At 39.2% G+C, this 21395-nt stretch overlaps 1 protein-coding gene across 1 annotated transcript in view; it reads left to right on the top strand.

The window, feature by feature from the left end:
* HSPBAP1 (HSPB1 associated protein 1) overlaps nucleotides 1-21395 on the top strand; it is a 43321-nt gene that overhangs the window by 532 nt on the left and 21394 nt on the right. Inside the window, 2 exon segments of the mRNA XM_045583944.1 lie at nucleotides 8229-8306; nucleotides 16844-17029. Of these exon segments, the coding sequence (XP_045439900.1) occupies nucleotides 8229-8306; nucleotides 16844-17029 (264 nt within the window).

Here is a 21395-nt window from a genome sequence, read left to right on the forward strand (position 1 = left end):
GTTGGGAAGCCCATTAGCCTGGAGATCCCTGTTCAGCATTTATGGAATGGTGGCTCGGTTCCTGGTACTGTTGTGGGGACTGCCTCAGGACCAGAGACTGTTTATAACAAATGCCTTTTCCCAACCGAGTTAAAAGGTATAGAAAGGAAAAACAATGACTGACAAACGTGGTAACGTGAATACTGTCAGTTGTACACACTGGGTGAGGTCTGTCACCTGGAGGAGAAATCCCAGTAGGGTGAAATAAATGCTTCAAGGTGGGAATAGTTTGATTGGATGAGATAGTGACAAACTCAGATGGTAGTAATGGGGAGTCTTTGAAAGACAGAAGGGGGCAGGATGGATGTGATTTGGGATAAAAGTATTTTTTTTTATTGCCTAAATTTTACATATGTCTCCTTTTCCCCCAATTGATTCTCTCTCCCCCTCTCTCCTCCCCCCGAGCCGTTCCCATCCCGGGCCAACCCCCACTGCTACAGTGTCTGTGTCCATTGGTTATTCTAATATGCATGCATACAAGTTCTTTGGTTGCTCTCTAACCAATCGCAGATTCTGTTGCGATTTTTATGCCTGCACTTTATGCCAGGAACTGGCAGCTTCTGCTGTGTATTTTTTATGCCCGCACACTCACTCTCTCCTCTGCTCTGCCACCCGCACAACCACATCGGATTGGTTGCATCCAGAATCTAACCAATTGCAGATTCTGTTGCGATTTTTATGCCTGCACTTTATGCCAGGAACTGGCAGCTTCTGCTGTGTATTTTTATGCCCGCATAAAACGTGGTAACGTGAATACTGTCAGTTGTACACACTAGGTGAGGTCTGTCACCTGGAGGAGAAATCCCAGTAACGTGGTAACGTGAATACTGTCAGTTGTACACACTATACAACTCCAGAAGCGTGACCGGAGAAGGGGGAGTATTCACGTTACCATGATTACTGGGATTACATCTCACGCTTCTCCCCCTTTCCCTTCCCACCTGTTTTTGTATTACGCATGCGCATAGATAACAAGTCACGCGAGATTCAGGAGGCGTGACCTATAGTCCGGCATCCGATGTGGTTGTGCGGGTGGCAGAGCAGAGGAGAGAGTGAGTGTGCGGGCAAATTGGTTAGATTGACAATCTGGTTGCCACAAATTGGTTAGATTGGTTGCGATTTTTGGTTGCTCTCTAAACCCCCCCCCCCCACCATTTGTCTCTAGATCGATCTATTCTTGTTCATCAAATTATGTTGACCATTATATCCCACATATGAGTGAGATCATGTGATATTTATCTTTCTCCGACTGGCTTATTTCGCTTAGCATAATGCTCTCCAGTTCCATCCATGTTATTGCAAATGGTAAAAGTTCCTTCTTTTGTATAGTGGCATAGTACTCCATTGTGTAGATGTACCACAGCTTTTTAATCCACTCATCTGCTGATAGGCACTTAGGCTGTTTCCAAATCCTAATTAGTTTTGGTGAATTGTGCTGCTATGAACATAGGGGTGCATATATACTTTCTGATTGGTGTTTCTGGGTTTTTGGGATATAGTCCTAGGAGTGATATTACTGGGTCCATTTTTAGTGTTTTGAGGAAGCTCCATATTGTCTTTCACAGTGGCTGCCCTGGTCTGCATTCCCACCAGCAGTGCATGAAGGTTCCCTTTTCACTACATCCTTGCCAGCACTTGTCACTTGTTGATTTGTTGATGATAGCCATTCTGACAGGTGTGAGATGGCATCTCATTGTTTTGATTTGCATCTCTCTGATGATTAGTGACATTGAGCATGTTTTCATATGTCTCTGGGCCTTCTCTGTGTCCTTTCGAAAAGGTCTGTTTAGGTCCTTTGCCCATTTTTTTTTTTTATTGGATCATTTATCTTCCATCTTCCTTTTGTTAAATTGTATGCATCCTCTCTAACTTTTGGAAATTAAACCCTTATCAGAAATATCATTGGGAAATAAGTTCTTTCATGTAGTGGGCTTTCTTGTTGTTTTGTTGATGGTTTCTTTTGCTGTGCAGAAGCTTTTTATTTTGATGTAGTCCCATTAGTTTATTTTCTCCTTAGTCTCCATTGCCCTAGGACACACATGTCAAACACAAGGCCCGCGGGCCAAATCCGGCCCGCCAGGCCTTGCAATGTGGCCCACACCGCGCTGTCATCACTGCACTCCGCTGCATTCCATCACAATGACGTGCGGGCATAAAAAATACACAGCAGAAGCTGCCAGTTCCTGGCATAAAGTGCAGGCATAAAAATCGCAACAGAATCTGCTATCTGTACCCAGCCAGGCATTTATTGACTGACTTTTTTTTTTCTCCACTCCATCTGCCAAATCAAGCTATCCCTGTGCAGTTTTCAACTTTTTCCTTCTAACGCAGATTTCCAATAAACTACATCTTTTACTGCCAATATTGATCCCAAAATGTCCAGGAAAAGAAAAGTTGATGGTGAAGGCAGACAATTTAATGACAAATGGGAAAATGAATACATGTTTGTGCTTAGAGAGGGCAAACCAGTGTGTATATTGTGTTATGAGACAGTGTCGGTGATGAAAGAGTACAATATACGTCGTCATTTTGATACCAAACATAATGTTAAGTATGGCAAATATACTTTGGAAGGAAAGCATAAAATTGTTAAAGAACTAAAAGGCAAACTACAATCACAGCAGCAAATGTTTACAAAGGCTACAGCGAAAAATGATGCTGCAGTGAAAGCAAGCTTTATAGTGGCTGAAGAAATTGCCCGTACTTCAAGGTGTTTTTCAGAGGGTGCCTTTTTGAAGCAATGCATGCTAAAAGTGTGTGAGCAAGTATGCCCAGACCAGATACAGAGTTTTCAAAATGTCAGTTTGTCAAGAAACACCATTGCAGATAGAGTTCAAGAACTCTCAGGAAATCTATCATCACAGCTGGCCGAACAGGCATGCAGTTATCTCGCTTTTTCACTTGCTATCGATGAAAGCACAGACAACACTGATACAGCGCAGCTGTCCATCTTTATACGTGCTACGAAGACCGACCTCTCTGTCACTGAGGAACTTTTGGATGTAGCTGCCATGCATGGGACGACGACTGGTAGAGATATATTTGAGGCTGTGGAGAAATCTATAAATAATTTTAAATTACCCTGGGAAAAGTTGGTGGGGCTAACTACCGATGGCGCACCTTCAATGTGCAGAGAAAAGAAAGGCTTGGTTGGACTAATGAAGGAAAGAATGCAAAAAAGTCACTGCCACACACCCTTGATTACTTATCATTGCATTATCCACCAAGAGGCTATGTGTGGAAAAGTTCTGGACATGAATGACATAATGACCACAGTCATTAAAACTATTAACTTTATACGGGCACGTGCCTGAATCATCGCCAGTTCCAGCAGTTTTTACAGGAGGTGGTGCAGAGCATGGAGACGTGCCATACCACACAGAAGTAAGATGGCTGAGCAAGAGCGCAGTCCTCAAAAGATTTTTTGAGCTCAGAGAACAAATTGCTCTTTTCATGGAAAGTAAAGGAAAGCCCTTGCCTGAACTGTCGGATCCCGCCTGGCTATGTGATTTTGCTATGATGTGTGACATATGCGAGCATCTCGCCCAACTGAATCTGAAGCTGCAGGGATGCAAACAAGTCATCACGAAGATGTCTGACATGATCACAGCATTCCAGCGTAAACTTCAACTATGGAAGTCCCAACTGGAACAGGACAATCTTGCCCACTTTCCCGTTTGTTTGAGTATCTCAACCACTATTTCTGGTACTTTTCCTTGCAGTCGGCTGGCTACCAAAGTTAGCCGTTTACTAAGTGAATTTGAACTGCGCTTCTCTGACTTTAGAACACAGCACTCGGGCTTTGACATTTTTGCCAATCCTTTTACAGTTGATGTCAACAATGTGCCCCATCACCTTCAGATGGAGATAATCGAGCTTCAGTCTGACAGTGGCCTGAAATCAAGGTTTCAGGATGTTGAAATTGAGGACTTCTACCCTCTACTGCCCCCTGACTCAATGCCAGAGCTCCGACTTCATGCTGCCCGTATTCTACCCATGTTCGGGAGCACCTATCTTTGTGAACAGATGTTTTCAATAATGAATCTGAACAAAAACAAGCACAGATCACGCATTACCGATGACAACCTCCATGCTGTTTTGCGGGTTGCTACAGCCCAAGAAATAAAACCGAACATTGACTCATTGATCCAGGGAAAACGGTGTCAGACATCTAGCCAGAAAACAAAACAATGAGCATTTTAGGTACATTCCAATATTACTGTTTTGCTTGATAGCATGTGAGTTGGTTAACAGCACTGTTAAGGAAAAGATTGTTCCACTCATTTTAAATTCACATTTCTGGTTAACATTGTCAGTTTATGACTGTTCAGTAAACCATTCGGCCCGCGATTTAGGCTGGATTTTAGATTTTGGCCCCTTCTCTGATTGAGTTCGACACCCCTGCCCTAGGAGCTGTGTTGGTAATGATAAGGGACAATCCTTGAACTTCATCTATACTTCTGATTCTTTGATCCTTCCATTTTCTGGGTATCCCCTAATCCAATTAGGAATGCATGTCATAGTTTATCATTATGATCTTTCCCTTGAAAATACATTATCTCTTGTCTCTCCCTGCCTTTTATTTTCTGGCAAAACCCAATCTCTGGATGAACCCAATCTTTTTGCTCTTTTTGCACCTGCACCTAACTGGATTAACTTTGCTGGAAAAAGTCCTGGATAAATTGATGACACTGTAAGATGAAAATGGTCAACCACTTGAAGATTCACTCAGTGTGGGCACGAGATCCTTCTTATCCTCTGTTTCTGTGGTGAGCCTACTTCCTTTTTCCAATGACAATTCCCTAAACTTTCTGTACACTCTCTTCATCTCTTTCTCATTTTCAACTGATTAGTTCTTCGTAAATCAGGTCAGTTCTGCATCTAGTCTGTCAGCTTTTTTCTCCTTCACTGTCAGATCCTTGTCCAGGTCATCCACATTTCTCCCCTAAACCACTTCAGGCCTTGTACCCTTCCAGTCACTTCTCTGATCAGCAGAAAAAAGGGACACTTCCTTACTTAAAACTCTTCAATGAATTCCATTGTGCTTAGAACTTAGAATAAAATCCAAATTCCTAACCACCGCCTACAAAAATCCTTGGTCTGGGTTGTATTCTTAAGAACATCTGTCACTCACCTCCTTCCTGTACCTGGTTCCTTAGTAGTCAGGTTTCAGAGTTTGTCACCACCTGAGACCTTACTAGAATAAACCTATTTAAAACCTTTTTTGTAGTTTTCCATGACCTCTAACCCAAATGTTCTATACCACAGCATGCTTCTTACACCTAAGTACCTTGAGAGCAGGACCTATGTCTGTTTTGTTCACCACAAGCAGCAAGTACAATGCCAGGCATAGTGAGGACTTGTTACATATTTGTTGAGGGAATGAATACCGGAACCCTGTGCCAAGTCCAGAACAAGAGAGAAGAGAGCTTGTCCTGGTCCAGGAACTGAAGGGAGTTGGTGTGAGAAGTGGTGAGAAAAGAAGAAAAATCATAAAGGTCACCTTATACCAAGTTAAAGAGTCTGGACTTTCTATGACAGTAGGAAGCCTTTGAAGAGCTTATCTGGGAGAGTAACATGATAAGATTTAGTTTTAAGGAGCACCACTCAAAGATGGAACATAGATTCAAGGGAGAAAGACTGAAGGACAAAGTACTTAATCCCCATTAATTTTAGTTATCACTGTAAAATGCATAATTTATTGTTAAAATTAAAGATACTCTAGAATCTAGATCATCCCGCATAGTATCTGGCAGGAATTATTTATTTAATAAAGGTAACCATTTGTATTATTAATAGAAAGTACTGGCATTGCTGACTGATGTTGAAACTCAGAGAAAATAAATTAGAGATAACTGAAAATTTCCAGTCTGAGAAATGACATATAAATTAGGAACCTGAAGAAAAGAGGAGGTGGTTGGGAGAGCACTGTTGAGTTTTCCTGTGAATGCATAGAGTTTAGGTTTGGAAGGATACTGCCACAGAAGATGTCAGGCGTGCAAAAGGGGAAGATGAGCTTTTATTCTTCATGGTATTCACATAAATTCATCCTTTCAGAGTGCACAGTTCACTGGTGTTTACTATTTTCACAAAGTTGTGCAGCCATCACTACTATCATTTCAGAATGTTTTCATCACACCCAAAAGAAGCCTGGTACCCATTAGCTGTCATTCCCCATAACCCCTCTTTCCAACTCCTGGCAATCACTAATCTGCTCTCTATCTCTATGAATTTGCCTATTCTGGACAGCTTTCCTATATAATAATTCTATATAATAAAAGGGTAATATGCAAATTGTCCCTTCCACCTGAGTTTCAATCGGGGTGGAACCAACCCACCAATTGCCCCACACCCTATCAGGCACTCACCCCCCCCATCAGAGGTGGGGCTGGCCAGACCCCACCCGTGATAAATTTGTGAACCAGACCTCTAGTTTCATATAAATGGAATCATAATATGAGGCCCTTTGTATATGTTTGTTTTCACATAGTGTAATGTTTTCAATGTTCCTCCACATTGTAGCATGTGTCAGTACTTCATTCCTTTTTATGGTTGAATAATATTCCACCCAGAGTGTGGATATACCACATTTTATTTATCCATTCATCAGTTAACGGGCATTTGGGTTTCCACTTTTGGGCTACTATGACTAATGCTGCTATGAACATTCATAGGCAAGTTTTTGTATGAGCATATGTTTTCAGTTCTCTTGGTCATAACATCTAAGAGAGAAATTTCTGGGTCATATGATAATTCCATATTTAGCTTTTTGAGGAAATTGGTTATTCTTCATCTTGAAGTCCTAAGGAGCAGGTAAAATGTGATCAATTTAGGTTCATTCTTGGTAAAAATGTACCATCCTGGTGAGTTGATGTGATAATGGGGGTGGAGTATGCATGTGTGAGTGGAGGGGGTATGTGTGAAATCTCAATACCTTCCTCTGAAATTTGTTGTAAGCCTAAAACTAATCTAAGTAATAGTCCTAAACAAACAAATATGAAACTACTTTGTTAAGAATCAACTTACTGGTACACATGCATATTAGCATAACCAAAGGACACAAATACTCAGGTGGTGGGGTCTTACCTGGGGTGGGAATGGCCTGGGGGTTGGTCAATCGGGAGAAAAGGAGATTTTTGTAAAACTTTAGACAATAAGGAAAAAGAATCAATTTAAAATGTGAGTGTAAGATGTTACTTTCAGGATCACACATTGGTTAAAGCATTTAGTGAAATTAAAAATTATAATACTTTTAAAAATATATATATATATTTTATTGATTTTTTACAGAGAGTAAAGGAGAGGGATATAGAGCCAGAAACATTGACCAGTTGCCTCCTGCACACCACCTACCGGGGATGTGCCCACAACCAAGGTACATGCACTTGACTGGAATCGAACCTGGGACCTTTTAGTCCGCAGGCCAATGCTCTATCCACTAAGACAAATGGGTTCCAGCAAAATTGTAATTCTTTAAATCTGATTCTGTCTTTCAGGCTGAGGTTATTATGTTTATTTCTATTAGGCTCTCATAGTTTCAGTTATAGCTAGGTTTATACCTTTGTGAAGAGAATGATTTATTCTTTCTACTGTTCTTTCAGTCTTGCCCAAGGAAATATCTCATTTTAGCATTGTATGGATTTGAGTTTCATATATAGCTGACCCTCCTATACTAGATTTACTCTTTAGTTAGAAATGTCATACTCTCTGTGTCATTCTTATCCTCACTTTAAAAAAAAGAAGGTCACTGAAACCAGTTTGGCTCAGTGGATAGAGAGTCGTCTGCAGACTGAAAGGTCCCAGGTTCGATTCCGGTCAAGGGCATGTACCTTGGTTGCGGACACATCCCCAGTAGGGGGTGTGCAAGAGGCAGCTGATTGATGACTCTCTATCCCTCTCTCTTCCTGTTTGTAAAAAATCAATAAAAATATATTTTTTTTAAAAAAGAAGAAGGTTGGGGGAGGCACAAGATTTTAAAGAAATACAAACACCCGTATGATATGATAAAAAGTAAAAATTAATATGTAGGTAAAATACTTTATGCTTGATAATGATGAATATTAGAAAAAGAATAGTATTGATTTTTTAATAGTAGTAAAAAAAACCAAATAATATAAAGTTTGTCACCTTTGTCATTTTCAAGAGTACAGTCCAGTAGTATTAAGTATGTTCACATTATTGTGAAACAGATCTCCAGAACTTTTCATCATGCAAATCTGAAGCTCCCTGCCCCCCTGACCCCTACACTTCTGCTCCCATCAGCTCTGGTAACTGTCATTCTACTTTCTGTTCCTACGAATTTGCCTATATTAGTTCCTTTGTATAAGTGGAATAATACAATATTTATCTTTTTGTGACTGGTTTCTTTCAACTGGCCTAATGTCCTCAAGGTTCATCCATGTGGTAGCATGTGACAGGATTTCTTTCCTTTTTAAGGCTGAATAATATTCCACTGTATGTATAAATATTTTGCTTGTCCATTCATCTCTCAATGGACATTTGGGTTATTTCTGTTGTTGGCTATTATGAATAGTGCTGCATGAATATGGATGTGCAGATATCTTTGATATAATTTTAATAAAAAAATTTAAGAACTATTAAATTTAATAGTTTTCAATCTTATTTAAAAACTTTCAGAAGGTGATATCAGAGTAAGTCAAAAGTTACAATACAGCTCTAGCTGGTTTGGCTCAGTGGATAGAGCGTCCGCCTATGGACTGAAGTATCCTGAGTTTGATTCTGGTCAAGAGCACATGCCCAGGTTGTGGGCTCTATCCCCAGTAGGGGGCATGCAGGAGGCAGCCAATCAGTGATTCTCATCATTGATGTTTCTATCTCTCTCCCTCTTCCTTCCTCACTGAAATCAATAAAAATATGGGTTTTTTTTTAAAGTTACATTACACAGACTCACTGTAGTGGTACACTAGATAGATAGATAGATAGATAGATAGATACACACATACACACGATACACACACACACACCTATGACGGTTTCATCAATCTGACTACTGTGTATACATATAGAAAACTTAAAAACCTCTGGAATGGTAGATATTAGAAATGGTAGATATTAGGGTAACAAATCATGAACATTGGGCCATGTCAGAAAAATCCTGAACACTAATGGAATTATGCAAGTACTACTTAACAAAATGACTACCAAATGGTAAAATTTACACCAAAGGTAATTTTTCATTTTATAGTCACTATTTTAAAATATCAATACAAACTAAGATAATTCTCCTGAAACTTAACTTAATGCTTAAGTAAACTGGTTTATAGTTTAAAAACCCTTTGAATTTCAAGGCCTAGAAGATGGTGCCACTGAAGATACCACAAGTAGAAATGTTGAGGCTGTTATGACTTCATCTTGCCAAGCAAGTTCACTGGGGATGGGAGACAGTTACATGCTGTCAAGGTTGCTTCACAATTTATATAGCTCTTTGCAAATACTGTTGGCATGGAGTAACTGGTACATCCCTAAGCTGTTTAATTAATACAGAATAGATTGCATTCTTCTGAAAGGAAATTGTAATACTTAAATTTGTTAATTTAATGGCCCGGTTCATTGTTGATTAAGCTATCAGAAACCAAAGTAGTTTTATCTCACAACCAGCTGGTTGTCTAATTTCACTGATAGGCCTGAAATTCTGTAAATATGCTGATTTCCTACTACAGGGAGCATCCTATTGCTCTGTACTGTATAGGTTTTATAGCACTTTTCACTCATTTATTGGAACATTTAATCTATTCCAATCACTGGGCAGGTGTTTTAGTTTTTAGAGTCTCCTATTAAATAATTTCTGGGATTTTTTTTAGATCATATCATTAAGTAGTTTTAAGATTTTTAACACAATGTTAGAGAGAAATGTACTTATTTTCTTTGAAACTGTTCTGTCAAAACACTAGACATGTTTTGGGAACTTTCAAGCCATATGATCTATCAGCTCTGATTTAAGATAAGCAGAATAAATAAAAACCCAACCCCAAACAGTCTGGTGCTTTTATTGATCTCTGTCCTTTAAATTCCTAGAAGTAAAATGTTCAAAGTAGGAATATCTTAACAGCCTTAGTACTGACAGAATGCTTCAGTGGGTTAGACCAGCCATGATTCATCCAACTTAAGCCACAGAGCACTTTATAGAAATGTTTAAAAAAAATTAACTTAGTAAAATGTAAAGATCTTAATGGTTTTCTTCAAAGATCCACGGGCAGCATCCCATCTAGCAGATAGGAAGGAGCTCCAAGAAGCTGTACAAAATGAAAGACTTTTATAGGCACAGGGGAGTGGGAACAAGGAAGTTACTAGGTAAACGTGGATTGGCTATGGCGAGGTCATTTTCCTTTAGAAATGTCAGGGTCTATCAGCAGATTGCCTGGCCCGTTCTAACCAGGTGATTCTTGATTGGTTCAATGTCCCATTCCTATGAGAGCTGAAACTGTAATTAAGTTTGAGGTTGGTGACTTGGAGCTTAACATAAGCAACTCCATTTGAGCCTGGTGTCTTGTTATTAACAGGGAATATATGTTTATCCTTGAAAGCGATAGTTTCAGAAGGCGAGATGTTTATACCAGTTATGAGCTAATAACAGTGTATTGACTATAAGAGTTAATTTTTTTTTTTTTTTTATATCAAAGGATTCAGGAAGTAGAATTTGGCTGGTGGCTCAGTGGCACAAAGATTGACATCTTTGCATTCTTTCAGCTGACATTGCAATTTCCTGGGCTGTTCTTTTATCTCTCAAGATGGCTAACCATTATGTCTGTTTCCCAAGCCCAAGATAGGAGAGGAGGATAAGGGCAAAAAGGATGACTCGAAACTTCCAGATATATCTCTGGCCGTTCCTATCTGCAAAGCGGTCTAAGAAATGTAATTTTTCAGCTACTCCCAATGACCAGAGTTCTGCTAGTAAGGAAGAAGAGAATGATAAGTTAGGCAGCCAGCAGCCTCTACTATTAACACCTCCCCCTACACATATACGATGCACAAACCAAACCATTCCTCCGTCCTCAACAGCTCATATGGTTTTATTATCTATCAGTCGATCTAAAGCTTTCCTGCACCTGTTTATCTTTTCAGCTTGTGTTATCTCTCCTGAGATTTTGGTGCCAGAATACGTCCCTCAATTTTAATTCTCTGCTATCAGGATTGTGCAGTGGAAAGAGCCCCGGACTTGGAATCAGGAGTGAGACCTATAGTTTCAGTTCATCTCTGGGTGTGTTGCCCTTTGATATCTGAGCTTCCATTTCTTCCTTCGGGTAGTGGTAATAAAATACCTTCTCTGCCTTCGTAGAGGGTCACATGTGCATTTTTACTTTAATGTATATAGAACTATGTGGCATATTTCTCCATCTTTACCGACTCTGCCTTCCTCACTGCCACTTCTTGTTCAGAGCCTTGTCATCACACTTCTCTCTCGGCTATTGCAATAGTTCTCTGAGTCAATTCCAGTCCTTACAACTCTATAGATTTCTACAGAGCCCTCATTTTTATTGTTATTGGACATATGCACCGTGGGGGCAATATTTAGTTATACTTTCTACTCTTAGACAGTAGGTGTATAGTTTCCTATTTATTTTGCGGGAGTAGATATTTTATATGTATGTATATACATATATTACAAATGTATATCGTATGATTCTGTTAATAGCAAATTCCTGAGTGAGTGGGTGATTCTTTGAGACTTCTATTTCATTGTCTCAGTTATTTCTCAAAGGATAGTTCTAATTTTTATGCCACAGATGAGAGAGTATTATGAATGTATTAATAGCTTTTCATACATAGTCTAGCAAAATTTTAAAAATATATAATAGCCCTAACTGGTTTGGCTTAGCAGATAGAGCGTCGACCTGCAGACTAAAGGGTTCTGGGTTTGATTCCAGTCAAGGTCTTATGCCTGGGTTTCAGGCTCCATCCCCAGTGTGGGGTGTGCAGGAGGCAGCTGATCAATGATTCTCTCCACTGATGTTTCTCTCTCTCTTTCCCTCTCCTTTCCTCTCTGAAATCCATAAAAATATATTTTAAAAGTTGTTTTTAAATATAATAAAAATACAGCTTGTCCATTTTCATGCACATGGAATCTGGCCCTACAAGTCCTGGAAGATTTGGTGTACTGCAATCTGGTAACTTTGTATGTATAGGCCAGTATGAGTTCAGACCTTAAATGTGCATTTATCATACATGTCAAAAGTGGTAAACATCTCAAGGAAAGATAGAAACATTTTTTTATTCCTCGTAACATCCTGTTTTCTTTAACATGGTACTTCAAGGTAATTTGAAGATAAAGTTGGGGCCTGGCTTGTGTGGCTCAGTGTTTGAGCATCGACCTATGAACCAGGTGGTTATAGTTCGATTCCTGATCAGGGCACTTTGCTGGGATTGCAGGCTTGATCCACAGTATGGGGCATGCAGGAGTCAGTCAATCAATGATTCTCTCTCATCATTGATGTTTCTTTTACTTTTTTTTTTCTTGTAACAGCTTTATTGAGATATAATTCACATACTACACAATTTATCTATTTAAAATGTATAATTCAATAGTTTTTAGTATATGTAGAGTTGTGCAACCACTAATCTACTTTCTATTTCTATGGATTTACCCTATTCTGGACATTTCATATCAACGAAATCAGACAATATGTGATGTTTTATAACTGACTGACTTTCGCTGAGCATAATGTTTTCTTCAAAAGTTCACCTATGTTGTACTATGTATTAGTACTTTGTTTCTTCTCTCTTTTTTTTCTTTGTTGACTAAGGTATTACATATGTGTCCTTATTCTCCCATTTCCCTCCAACCCCCAGTCATGCCCTCACCCCCCTGGTGTCTGTGTCCATTGGTTATACTTATATGCATGCATATAAGTATACGAGTCCTCTGGTTGATCTCTCCCCTTTACCCCTACCTTCCCTCTGAGGTTTGACGGTGTGATTGAAACTTCTCTGTCTTTGCATCTATTTTCGTTCATCAGTTTATGTTGTTCATTATATCCCACAAATGAGTGAGATCTTGTGATATTTATATTTCTCTGACTGGCTTATTTCACTTAGCATAATGCTCTCCAGTTCGATCCATGCTGTTACAAATGGTCAGAATTCCTTCTTTTTTACAGTAGCATAGTATTCAATTGTGTAGATGTACCACAAGTGCTGACAAGGATGCGGAGAAAAAGGAACCCTTGTGCACTGTTGGTGGGAATTCAGACTGGTGCAGCCACTGTGGAGAACAGTATGGAGTTTCCTCAAAAATCTAAAAATGGAACTGCCATTTGACCCAGAGATCACACTTCTAGGAATATATCCCAAGAAACTAGAAACACCAATCAGAAAGGATATATGTACCCTTATGTTTATATCAGCACAGTTTATAATAGCTAAGCTTTGGACTCATCATTGATGTTTCTATCTCTCTCCCTCTCCCTTCCTCTCTGAAATAAATAAAAATATATTTTAAAAACATAATAAAGATAGAGTTGGGGCTTTTTTTACATCGAGACCTAAGAGTGTCTCTCCTTCCTCACGTCATGTAGTCCCCAGCTCTTCTACCTGCCCTTACCCTCTCTAAGCTTCCATACCGATTTCCTCCTCACTTGGAAGCCCTGAGTATGTAGACCAGTAGTTCTCAACCTTCCTAATACCATGACCCTTTAATACAGTTCCTCGTGTTGTGGTGACCCCCAACCATAAAACTACTTTGTAACTGTAATTTTGCTACTGTTATGAATCTTAATGTAATATCTGTGTTTCCCAATGGTCCTAGGTGACCCCTGTGAAAGGGGTTGCAACCCCCAGGTTGAGAACCGCTGTCAGGGGTCACCTAAGACCATTGGAAAACACATATTTACATTACGATTCATAACAGCAGCAAAATTACAGTAATGAAGTAGCAACAAAAATAATTTTATGGTTGGGGGAAACCCCAACACAAGGAACTGTATTAAAGGGTCATGACATTAGGAAGGTTGCGAATCACTGATGTAGAAGGTGACACACTGTTATCAAATATCAACTGCTGAAGGCTTAGAGCTTGCTCACTTTCATCAAGGTTTTTAGGAAAGGATTCTGAGGTTTTTCCCTTGTCTAAGAAAGGAAATGAAATTGACTTAAATTTTCATTTTCTTTAAAAGCAAGTCTTACAGTCAGACAAATTACTCAAGTTCCTCAATGAGTCCTGCCCCATTCCTCATTCTTTTATCAGAAAGTTTATAAAAAGTTGGATGATGGGAGAATTTGGATTAGTTATGAGCTTTACTAATTTTTTTGAATTAAGTGTAATTACAGATTACATAACTGAAATGTAGGATTTAGCTGATTCAAAGAATCATAAATATATGTTTTGAGGGTCAAAGTATGAAGCATTTTTTTTTACCTTTTCCAGAACACTTTCATCTTAACACATAGTGATGGATCATGAGAATTCTTGCTTTATATTACACTGTTTTACAGAGTATCATACTTTAATAAGATATTAGCTGGTAAGCACATGTAATAAATAACTTCAAAATGCAATGGGTATTTAACTTTAAAGCATGCCTTTAACATTTATGTAAAACGTTTTTGTACTCATTCAATAGAAATTTATCTGTCTACTAGGTAAAGCTAGCAATAAAACTACTGGTCCCCAATATGTTTAAACATGTCTTTAAAGAGAAATTTACTTATTCTTTTATTTAGCAAATACTAATATTTACTATCCTATCCAGAATTAACATTATATAATTCTGTGGAATTTATTGAAGTACTCAGTTCTTAGCACCTATACTTTTTATAAATGCAGTTGAAGCCAGTGATTATTTTTTTATTTTTACAAATATTTTATTTATTTAATCCTCACCCAAGAAACGTTTTCCATTGATTTTTAGAGAGGGTGAAACATCTATGTGAGAGAGATACATCGATTGGTTGCCTCTCACACACACCCCAACCGAGCCTGCAATCGAGGTATATGCCCTTGACCAGAGTCAAACCTGTGATCCTTCAGTTCATGGGCCGACACTCTGTCCACTGAGCCAAACTGGTCAAGGATTAACCCTGATACTCTTCCTAGCACATTTTTTAATTCTTTTTAAATCTTTCAATAAAAGTAATTCCCCTTTTCCCACTGACTGATATATTTTTATTAATTCAGTTGGTTTTGGGGGAATAGATATGTGATAGAGCAAGTAGAATTGTTGCTGACTACAGCAATTCTGGTTGTTCTAGAGTAGTTTATATCAGCTTTTCTTACATTATTCTCTGTTTAGAAAATATTTTTTTAAAAGTGCATCTTTTTAAATTTAAATAAATAGTTAGAAATCCCTTTTAAAAACACTTTGACATTAAAAAAATGTAAGTGCTTTCTAACATTTAAAATTTAATATAAGAAATATCATTGATGAATTATGGTTGTTTGATATTTATATTTATACTAGAGGTCCAGTGCATGAAATTCATGCACAGGGGCAGGGGGAGGAGGGGTTCCTCAGCCCAGCCTGCACCCTCTCCAATCCGGGACCCCTCAGGGGTTGTTTGACTACCAGACATCCCTCTCATAATCTGGGACCACTGGCTCCTAACCACTCGCCTGCCTGCCTGATCACTCCTAACCTCTCTGCCTACCTGCCTGATCACCCCTAACTGCTCTTTCCTGTTGGCCTGAGTGCCCCTAACTGCCTCTGCCTTGGCCCCCGCCACTATGGCTTTGTCCAGAAGGATGTCTGGTCTAATTAGCATATTACCTTTTTATTATAATAGTATCCTACCTAATAAAAGAGTAATATGCAAATTAGCCATCACTCAGCTACACCCACCAACCACACCCACCAGCCAATCAGAGCGAGTATGCAAATAAACCCAACCATGATGGCTACAGCCACAGAGAGCAGGAGGGAGACTTGGGTTTCCCAGGCAATGGAAGAAGCCAAGCTTTCCACCTGCCCTTGCTGGCCTAAGCCTCCACTCAGGGATACAAAGTTTCAATTATAGAAGGTAAATAAATTCAAACAGAAATGGCGGCAGCCACGGAGCAAGCAGAAGGCTTGGCTCTGCTCCAGGCTACAAAGTTTCAATTGTAGAAGGTAAATATTCCAGATACCAGGGCCTCCACTTGGGTCACCAAGGGGCGTGGCTGGCCTTCAAACCACCACAGGCTCTTCACTCAGGCTGCCTATGCCCCAAGGGAACCCCCACCCTGATCTGGGGCACCCTTCAGGGCAAACCAGCTGGCCTCCACCCATGCACCAGGCCTCTATCCTATCTAATAAAAGAGTAATATGCAGATTGACCATCACTTCAATACACAATATGGCTGCCCCCATGTGGTCAAATATCCCTGCCCCTATGTGGCTACCACACAACATGGCCACCACAAGATGGCCAGCAGGGGAGGGCAGTTGGGAGGGACCAGGCAAGCAGGGAAGGACATTTGGAGGTAACCAGGCCAGCAGAGAGGAGAAGTTGAGGGCAAACAGGCTAGCAGGGGAGCAGTTAGACATCAATCAGGCTGACAGCGGAGTGGTTAGGGGGTGATCAGGCAGGCAGGCAGGCAGAAGCGGTTAGGGGCAATCAGGAAGACAGGCAGGCAAGCAGTTGGGAGCCAGCAGTCCTGGATTGTGAGAGGGATGTCCGACTGCCTGTTTAGGCGCGACCCCACTGGAAAAGTAATTAGCATATTACCTTTTTATTAGTATAGATTTATATGATCAGTAATAAGTGAAGTGTAATTACACAAAAAGACTTGCCATAATAAAAATGATAGTATTTTTCCTATTACATGAAGTAACTATAGTTACTTACCTGTTGCTCTATTTATTTCTCTTCCTAGATGAATATGTCAAACCTTTCACACCAGAGAAAGCAAAAGAAATTATCATGTCTTTACAGCAACCTGCAGTCTTCTGTAATATGGCTTTTGATTGGCCAGCACGACACTGGACTGCTGAGCACCTTTCCAAGGTCCTTCATGGCAAGCAGATACGATTTAGGATGGGAATGAAAAGTACAGATACAGGTAGGTATTACCACAAGTAATCATAATAATAATGTCTCTTCAATAGCATTTCCACATTCCCAGCAGTGTGTTCTTTATCTCTAGAAAATCCTTTATTTATAATTCTTCTTTTGACCATTTTCAGATAGAGAATATTTTATTGGAAGTTTTAGGACAGTTTTTATTAAGATTTTTTTAAAGAATAAACAACCTGTAGTTTATAATCTCATCTATATATATAAAAGCCTAAGCGATTGACTGTTTGCCTGTCCGACCTGTAGCTATGACCACAAGAGGGTAGACACTCAATGCAGGAGCTGCCGAGCTCTGGTGACTTGGCAGCTGCAGTTCTCAGGTGATACACCTGGAGCTAGAGAGGAGGGAGCCCGATTCCAGGGTGCATCGCCCGAGAACCACCCTCTTGCAATCTGGGACTCCTTGGGGGATGTCGGAGATCTGGTTTTGGCCCGATCTTCACAGGCCATACTGAGGGACCCCACCAGTGCAGAAATCTGTGCACCAGGCTTCTAGTATAAAATGTTTTTGTTCAAGTATGTGGCAAGTGCTTAATAAATATTTGTTAATCTGCTATTATTTCTGTTCCCACATGACTGAAAATGAACAATAGTAATCTCATAGTTGCTCCCACTTTTGACTTGCGTAGAATGTATCTTTTCATATGTGGCTTCAGGCACTATTTTAGAGTGCTCATTTTTGGTTGAAATTTTCTCTCTCTGCCTTATCAGCTGCCTGACCTCCATTGCAGCTAATATGTAAAGCTATTTTCTTATTCTCTTAAGCAATTAGATTTTGCCAGCCCTCTTCTTTCCTGAAGACTTGTAACGTTTTGATTTGTTTGCCTTATAATCAGATAGCACAATTTTTGTTACCTCTCAGAATCCTATATAATAAAAGGCCAATATGCAAATTGACCAAACGACAGAAGGACCGGTGGCTGTGAAGCACACTGACTGCCAGGGGGCAGAAGCTCAACGCACGAGCTCTCACAGGAGGAGCGCCACTCAGCCAGAAGTCAGGCTCACAGCTGGTGAGAGCAGCGGTGGTGGCAGGAGCCTCTTTGGCCTCCACAGCGGTACTAAGGATGTTCAACTGCCAGCTTAGGCCTGCCTCCCCTGGCAGGCCTCAGCTGGCAGTCAGACATCCCCTGAGGGCTCCTGGACTGCAAGAGGGTGCAGGCCGGCTGAGGGACTACCCTTCCCTCGCCCCCCGAATGCACACATTTTGTGCACTGGGCCTCTAGCAGTTAATATAAGAAGAATATAATTTCTAATCTAAAGGAGTCCACAACATTGTCTGGCTTCAGAATGTGTGTTTAACTTATATTTAAATATGGGCAGGTTTGGTAGTCTAGAAATGGAGTGTTTTCAGTATTGCTGTGAAGTGACCTATGAATCTACTAACTGAGACAGGGTTTAAAAAATTATCCATCTTCTCAAAGCTTCTTTCTTTCATGTTGATCTTCTAGTAGATCTCATAGAATTATTTGGTTTTTGCTATCTAGACTCTTCGTGAATTCCCATGACAGACCGAAATGTTTTTGCTGTATTTTTAAATTAAATGCTAGACCAGCAGTAGCCACATAAAAATCAGCTTGTGCTTTTTTCCTTCTTGATTGTAGTCAAATAAATCTTTCCCTCATTGAAGACAATAATTTGGAGAGAAATAGGACGTAATTTTTCCCCCATCTTATTTAGACTCCAAATACAATACTACTGCTAATAGCTAACAGTTACTGAGAGAGCTACAATATTATGTCAGTCACTGGTCCAAGTGCTCTATGGATATTAATTCTTAATCTTTTTCACACTTATAGATGAGTCACAGTAATTTGGCATTTTCAAGTTGATACTTAAGCATAAAAGAATGAAAGTAGAAAGTCTTTGTGGTTGTGACAACTCCTTTGAGTTTTTACCAAAGATATTGTGTAAAATAAAATTCACGAAATGAAAAGTTCACTGTTTTAAGTATACAGTGGTTTTAGCATATTCACCATGTTGCTCAACATTATCACTAATTCTAGAACATTTTCATCGCTCCATAAAGTAGCCCTGTACCTCTTCAGCAGTCACCCTCTATTCTACCTTACCACCAGTTCCTGGCAACCACTAATCTATAATACTTTCTGTTTTTATTGATTTGACTATTCTGGGCACATCATATAAATGTAATCATACAATATTGTGGCTTTCTGTGCTAGTTTCTTCCACTCATATAGCATGTTTTCAAGATTCATCCTTTTATCTGTACTTCATTTATTTTTATTACTGAATTAGAGATCCAATGCACAGAATGCATGCAAAGGTATAGTTCCTAGGCCTGGCAGCGATCAGGGCCTATCAGGGCCTTCCGGCTGCCAACCAGGGCCTTCCTTTGTTCCACATTGCCCCCTGGTGGTCAGTGCACGTCATAGCAAGTGATGGTCTCCAGGTTGAATTTCCACAGGGACAATTTGCATATTAGGCTTTTATATTTATAGATAATATTCCATTATGTGTATATATCTCATTTTGTTTATCCATTAATCAGTTTCTGGCCATTTGGGTTGTTTCCACTCAGGCTATCATAAATTAGGCTGCTATGAACATTTATGTACAAATTTTTGTGTGGATATATGTTTTCATTTCTTTTGGGTTTATACCTAGAAGTGGAATTGCCAAGTCATATAGTAACTCTGTATTAAACCTTTTGAGGGACTGCCAAACTGTTTTCCAAAGCAGCTGAGCCATCTTACATTCCCACCCCAATAAAATGAGTGACAAAGTTCTCTGTCCTTGCCAACACTTACTCCTTTTTTTATTCTGGCCATTCTAGTGGGTGTGAATTATTATCTCATTATGCTTTTGATACACATTTCCCTTGACTAATAGTGTTAAGCATCTTTTCATAATCTTATTGACCACTTGCGTATCTTTTTTGGAGAAATGCCTATTCAGATGCTTTGCCCATTTTCTATCAATAATTGAGATGTATTTTGCTTTTGGGTGGTTTGTTCTGTTTTTTTGTTTGTTTGTTTTTTGTTTGTTTGTTTGTTTTTGAGGGAGTTGTCTTTTGTTGTTGAGTTGTAAAAGAATTCTTTATATATTCTGGATACTAAATCTTAAAGTAATTCTTTGAGTATAAATGCAATTCTGCCGCAAGCAGTAAGAGAGCTGACTTGGAGTCAGCTTGCATGGATTCAAATTTTGGCTTACTGTGTGATTTTGGGTAAGTAACTTATCTGTAATAGATTAAATGTGTAAATGTACATAAAATATTTAGAACAGTGGCAAGCACTGTTCAATAAATGTTATTTAAAAAATAAATAATTTAAAAATAAAATATGACTTGCTTATTGTAGAGAATATTGAAAAACAATAGGAAGATCCAGAGAAATTAAAAAGCACTTGGTCCTATTACCAAAGTGTACATATGTCCATATACGCCTTTTTGTCTTTCAAAAGTAATGTTCATAGCCTGCTTTTTTTTTTTTTAACATATTCTGAGCAGCTTCTCAATATTAAATGTGACTTTTAAATGGCTACCTAATATTCCATTATATGATAGTACCATGATGTATTTTTTAAATTCTCTTATTTTGATATTTAGATTGCTTAAAAGTTTTAAAATTTTAAGTAGGACTGTAGTAAACAACTTTGAAAATAAATCTTGTCCAAGTTTGTGATTATTTCTCTAGATAGATTTCTAAAAGGATCATGACTAGGTCAAGGGGTATGACCATTATCATCAGTAGCAACAATAATCATAAAGCTTCTTAATACAAGAACTCTCTGAGTCACTCGGAATGCCTCTCTTAAGTGGTGTCGGGTGATTTGATGACTTATATCCTAAATATCTAGTAGCAACCTGCTTCTCTCTCTCTATGGCCATCCCCTAGTTGGGGTTACCCTGCTTTCTCTCCTCCCAGTAGCCTCATCTATAGTACCACTGCACCTCCTGTTCTCTCTACCTAGGATATTCTTCTTCATACTGAAACCAGAGACAGTGTTGTTGTTTTGTTTTGTTTTTAACTCATCTTATTTCTCTGCTTAAACCCTTAAATGGCTTCTCATTACCTTTAGGCTAAAGGTCAAAATTTTGTTTTGGTGTAGAAAGCTCTATTTGTCTTGTCAGCTTAATCCCTCTCCCTGAGCTCAAGCCAAACAAGCATTTCTGCATTTTTTGTCTTTCCAGAGATTGTTTCTTACCGCAGGGCCTCATGTCTGTTGTCTAGCCATGCTTCTTTCTGTTCCTCTTTCCCCTCACTCCACCTTTACCTACCTAGTTAATTTTGCTTCTTCCTTCAGATATTAGCTCAAATGACATTTTCTCCAGGAAGTCTTTCCTGACCACATCTCCCTCCCTTACCCCCAAATGTGTGATTCTTAAA

The sequence above is a fragment of the Pipistrellus kuhlii genome, unplaced genomic scaffold, assembly GCF_014108245.1.
Source record: "Pipistrellus kuhlii isolate mPipKuh1 unplaced genomic scaffold, mPipKuh1.p scaffold_m20_p_2, whole genome shotgun sequence".
Taxonomy (NCBI): Eukaryota; Metazoa; Chordata; class Mammalia; order Chiroptera; family Vespertilionidae; genus Pipistrellus; species Pipistrellus kuhlii.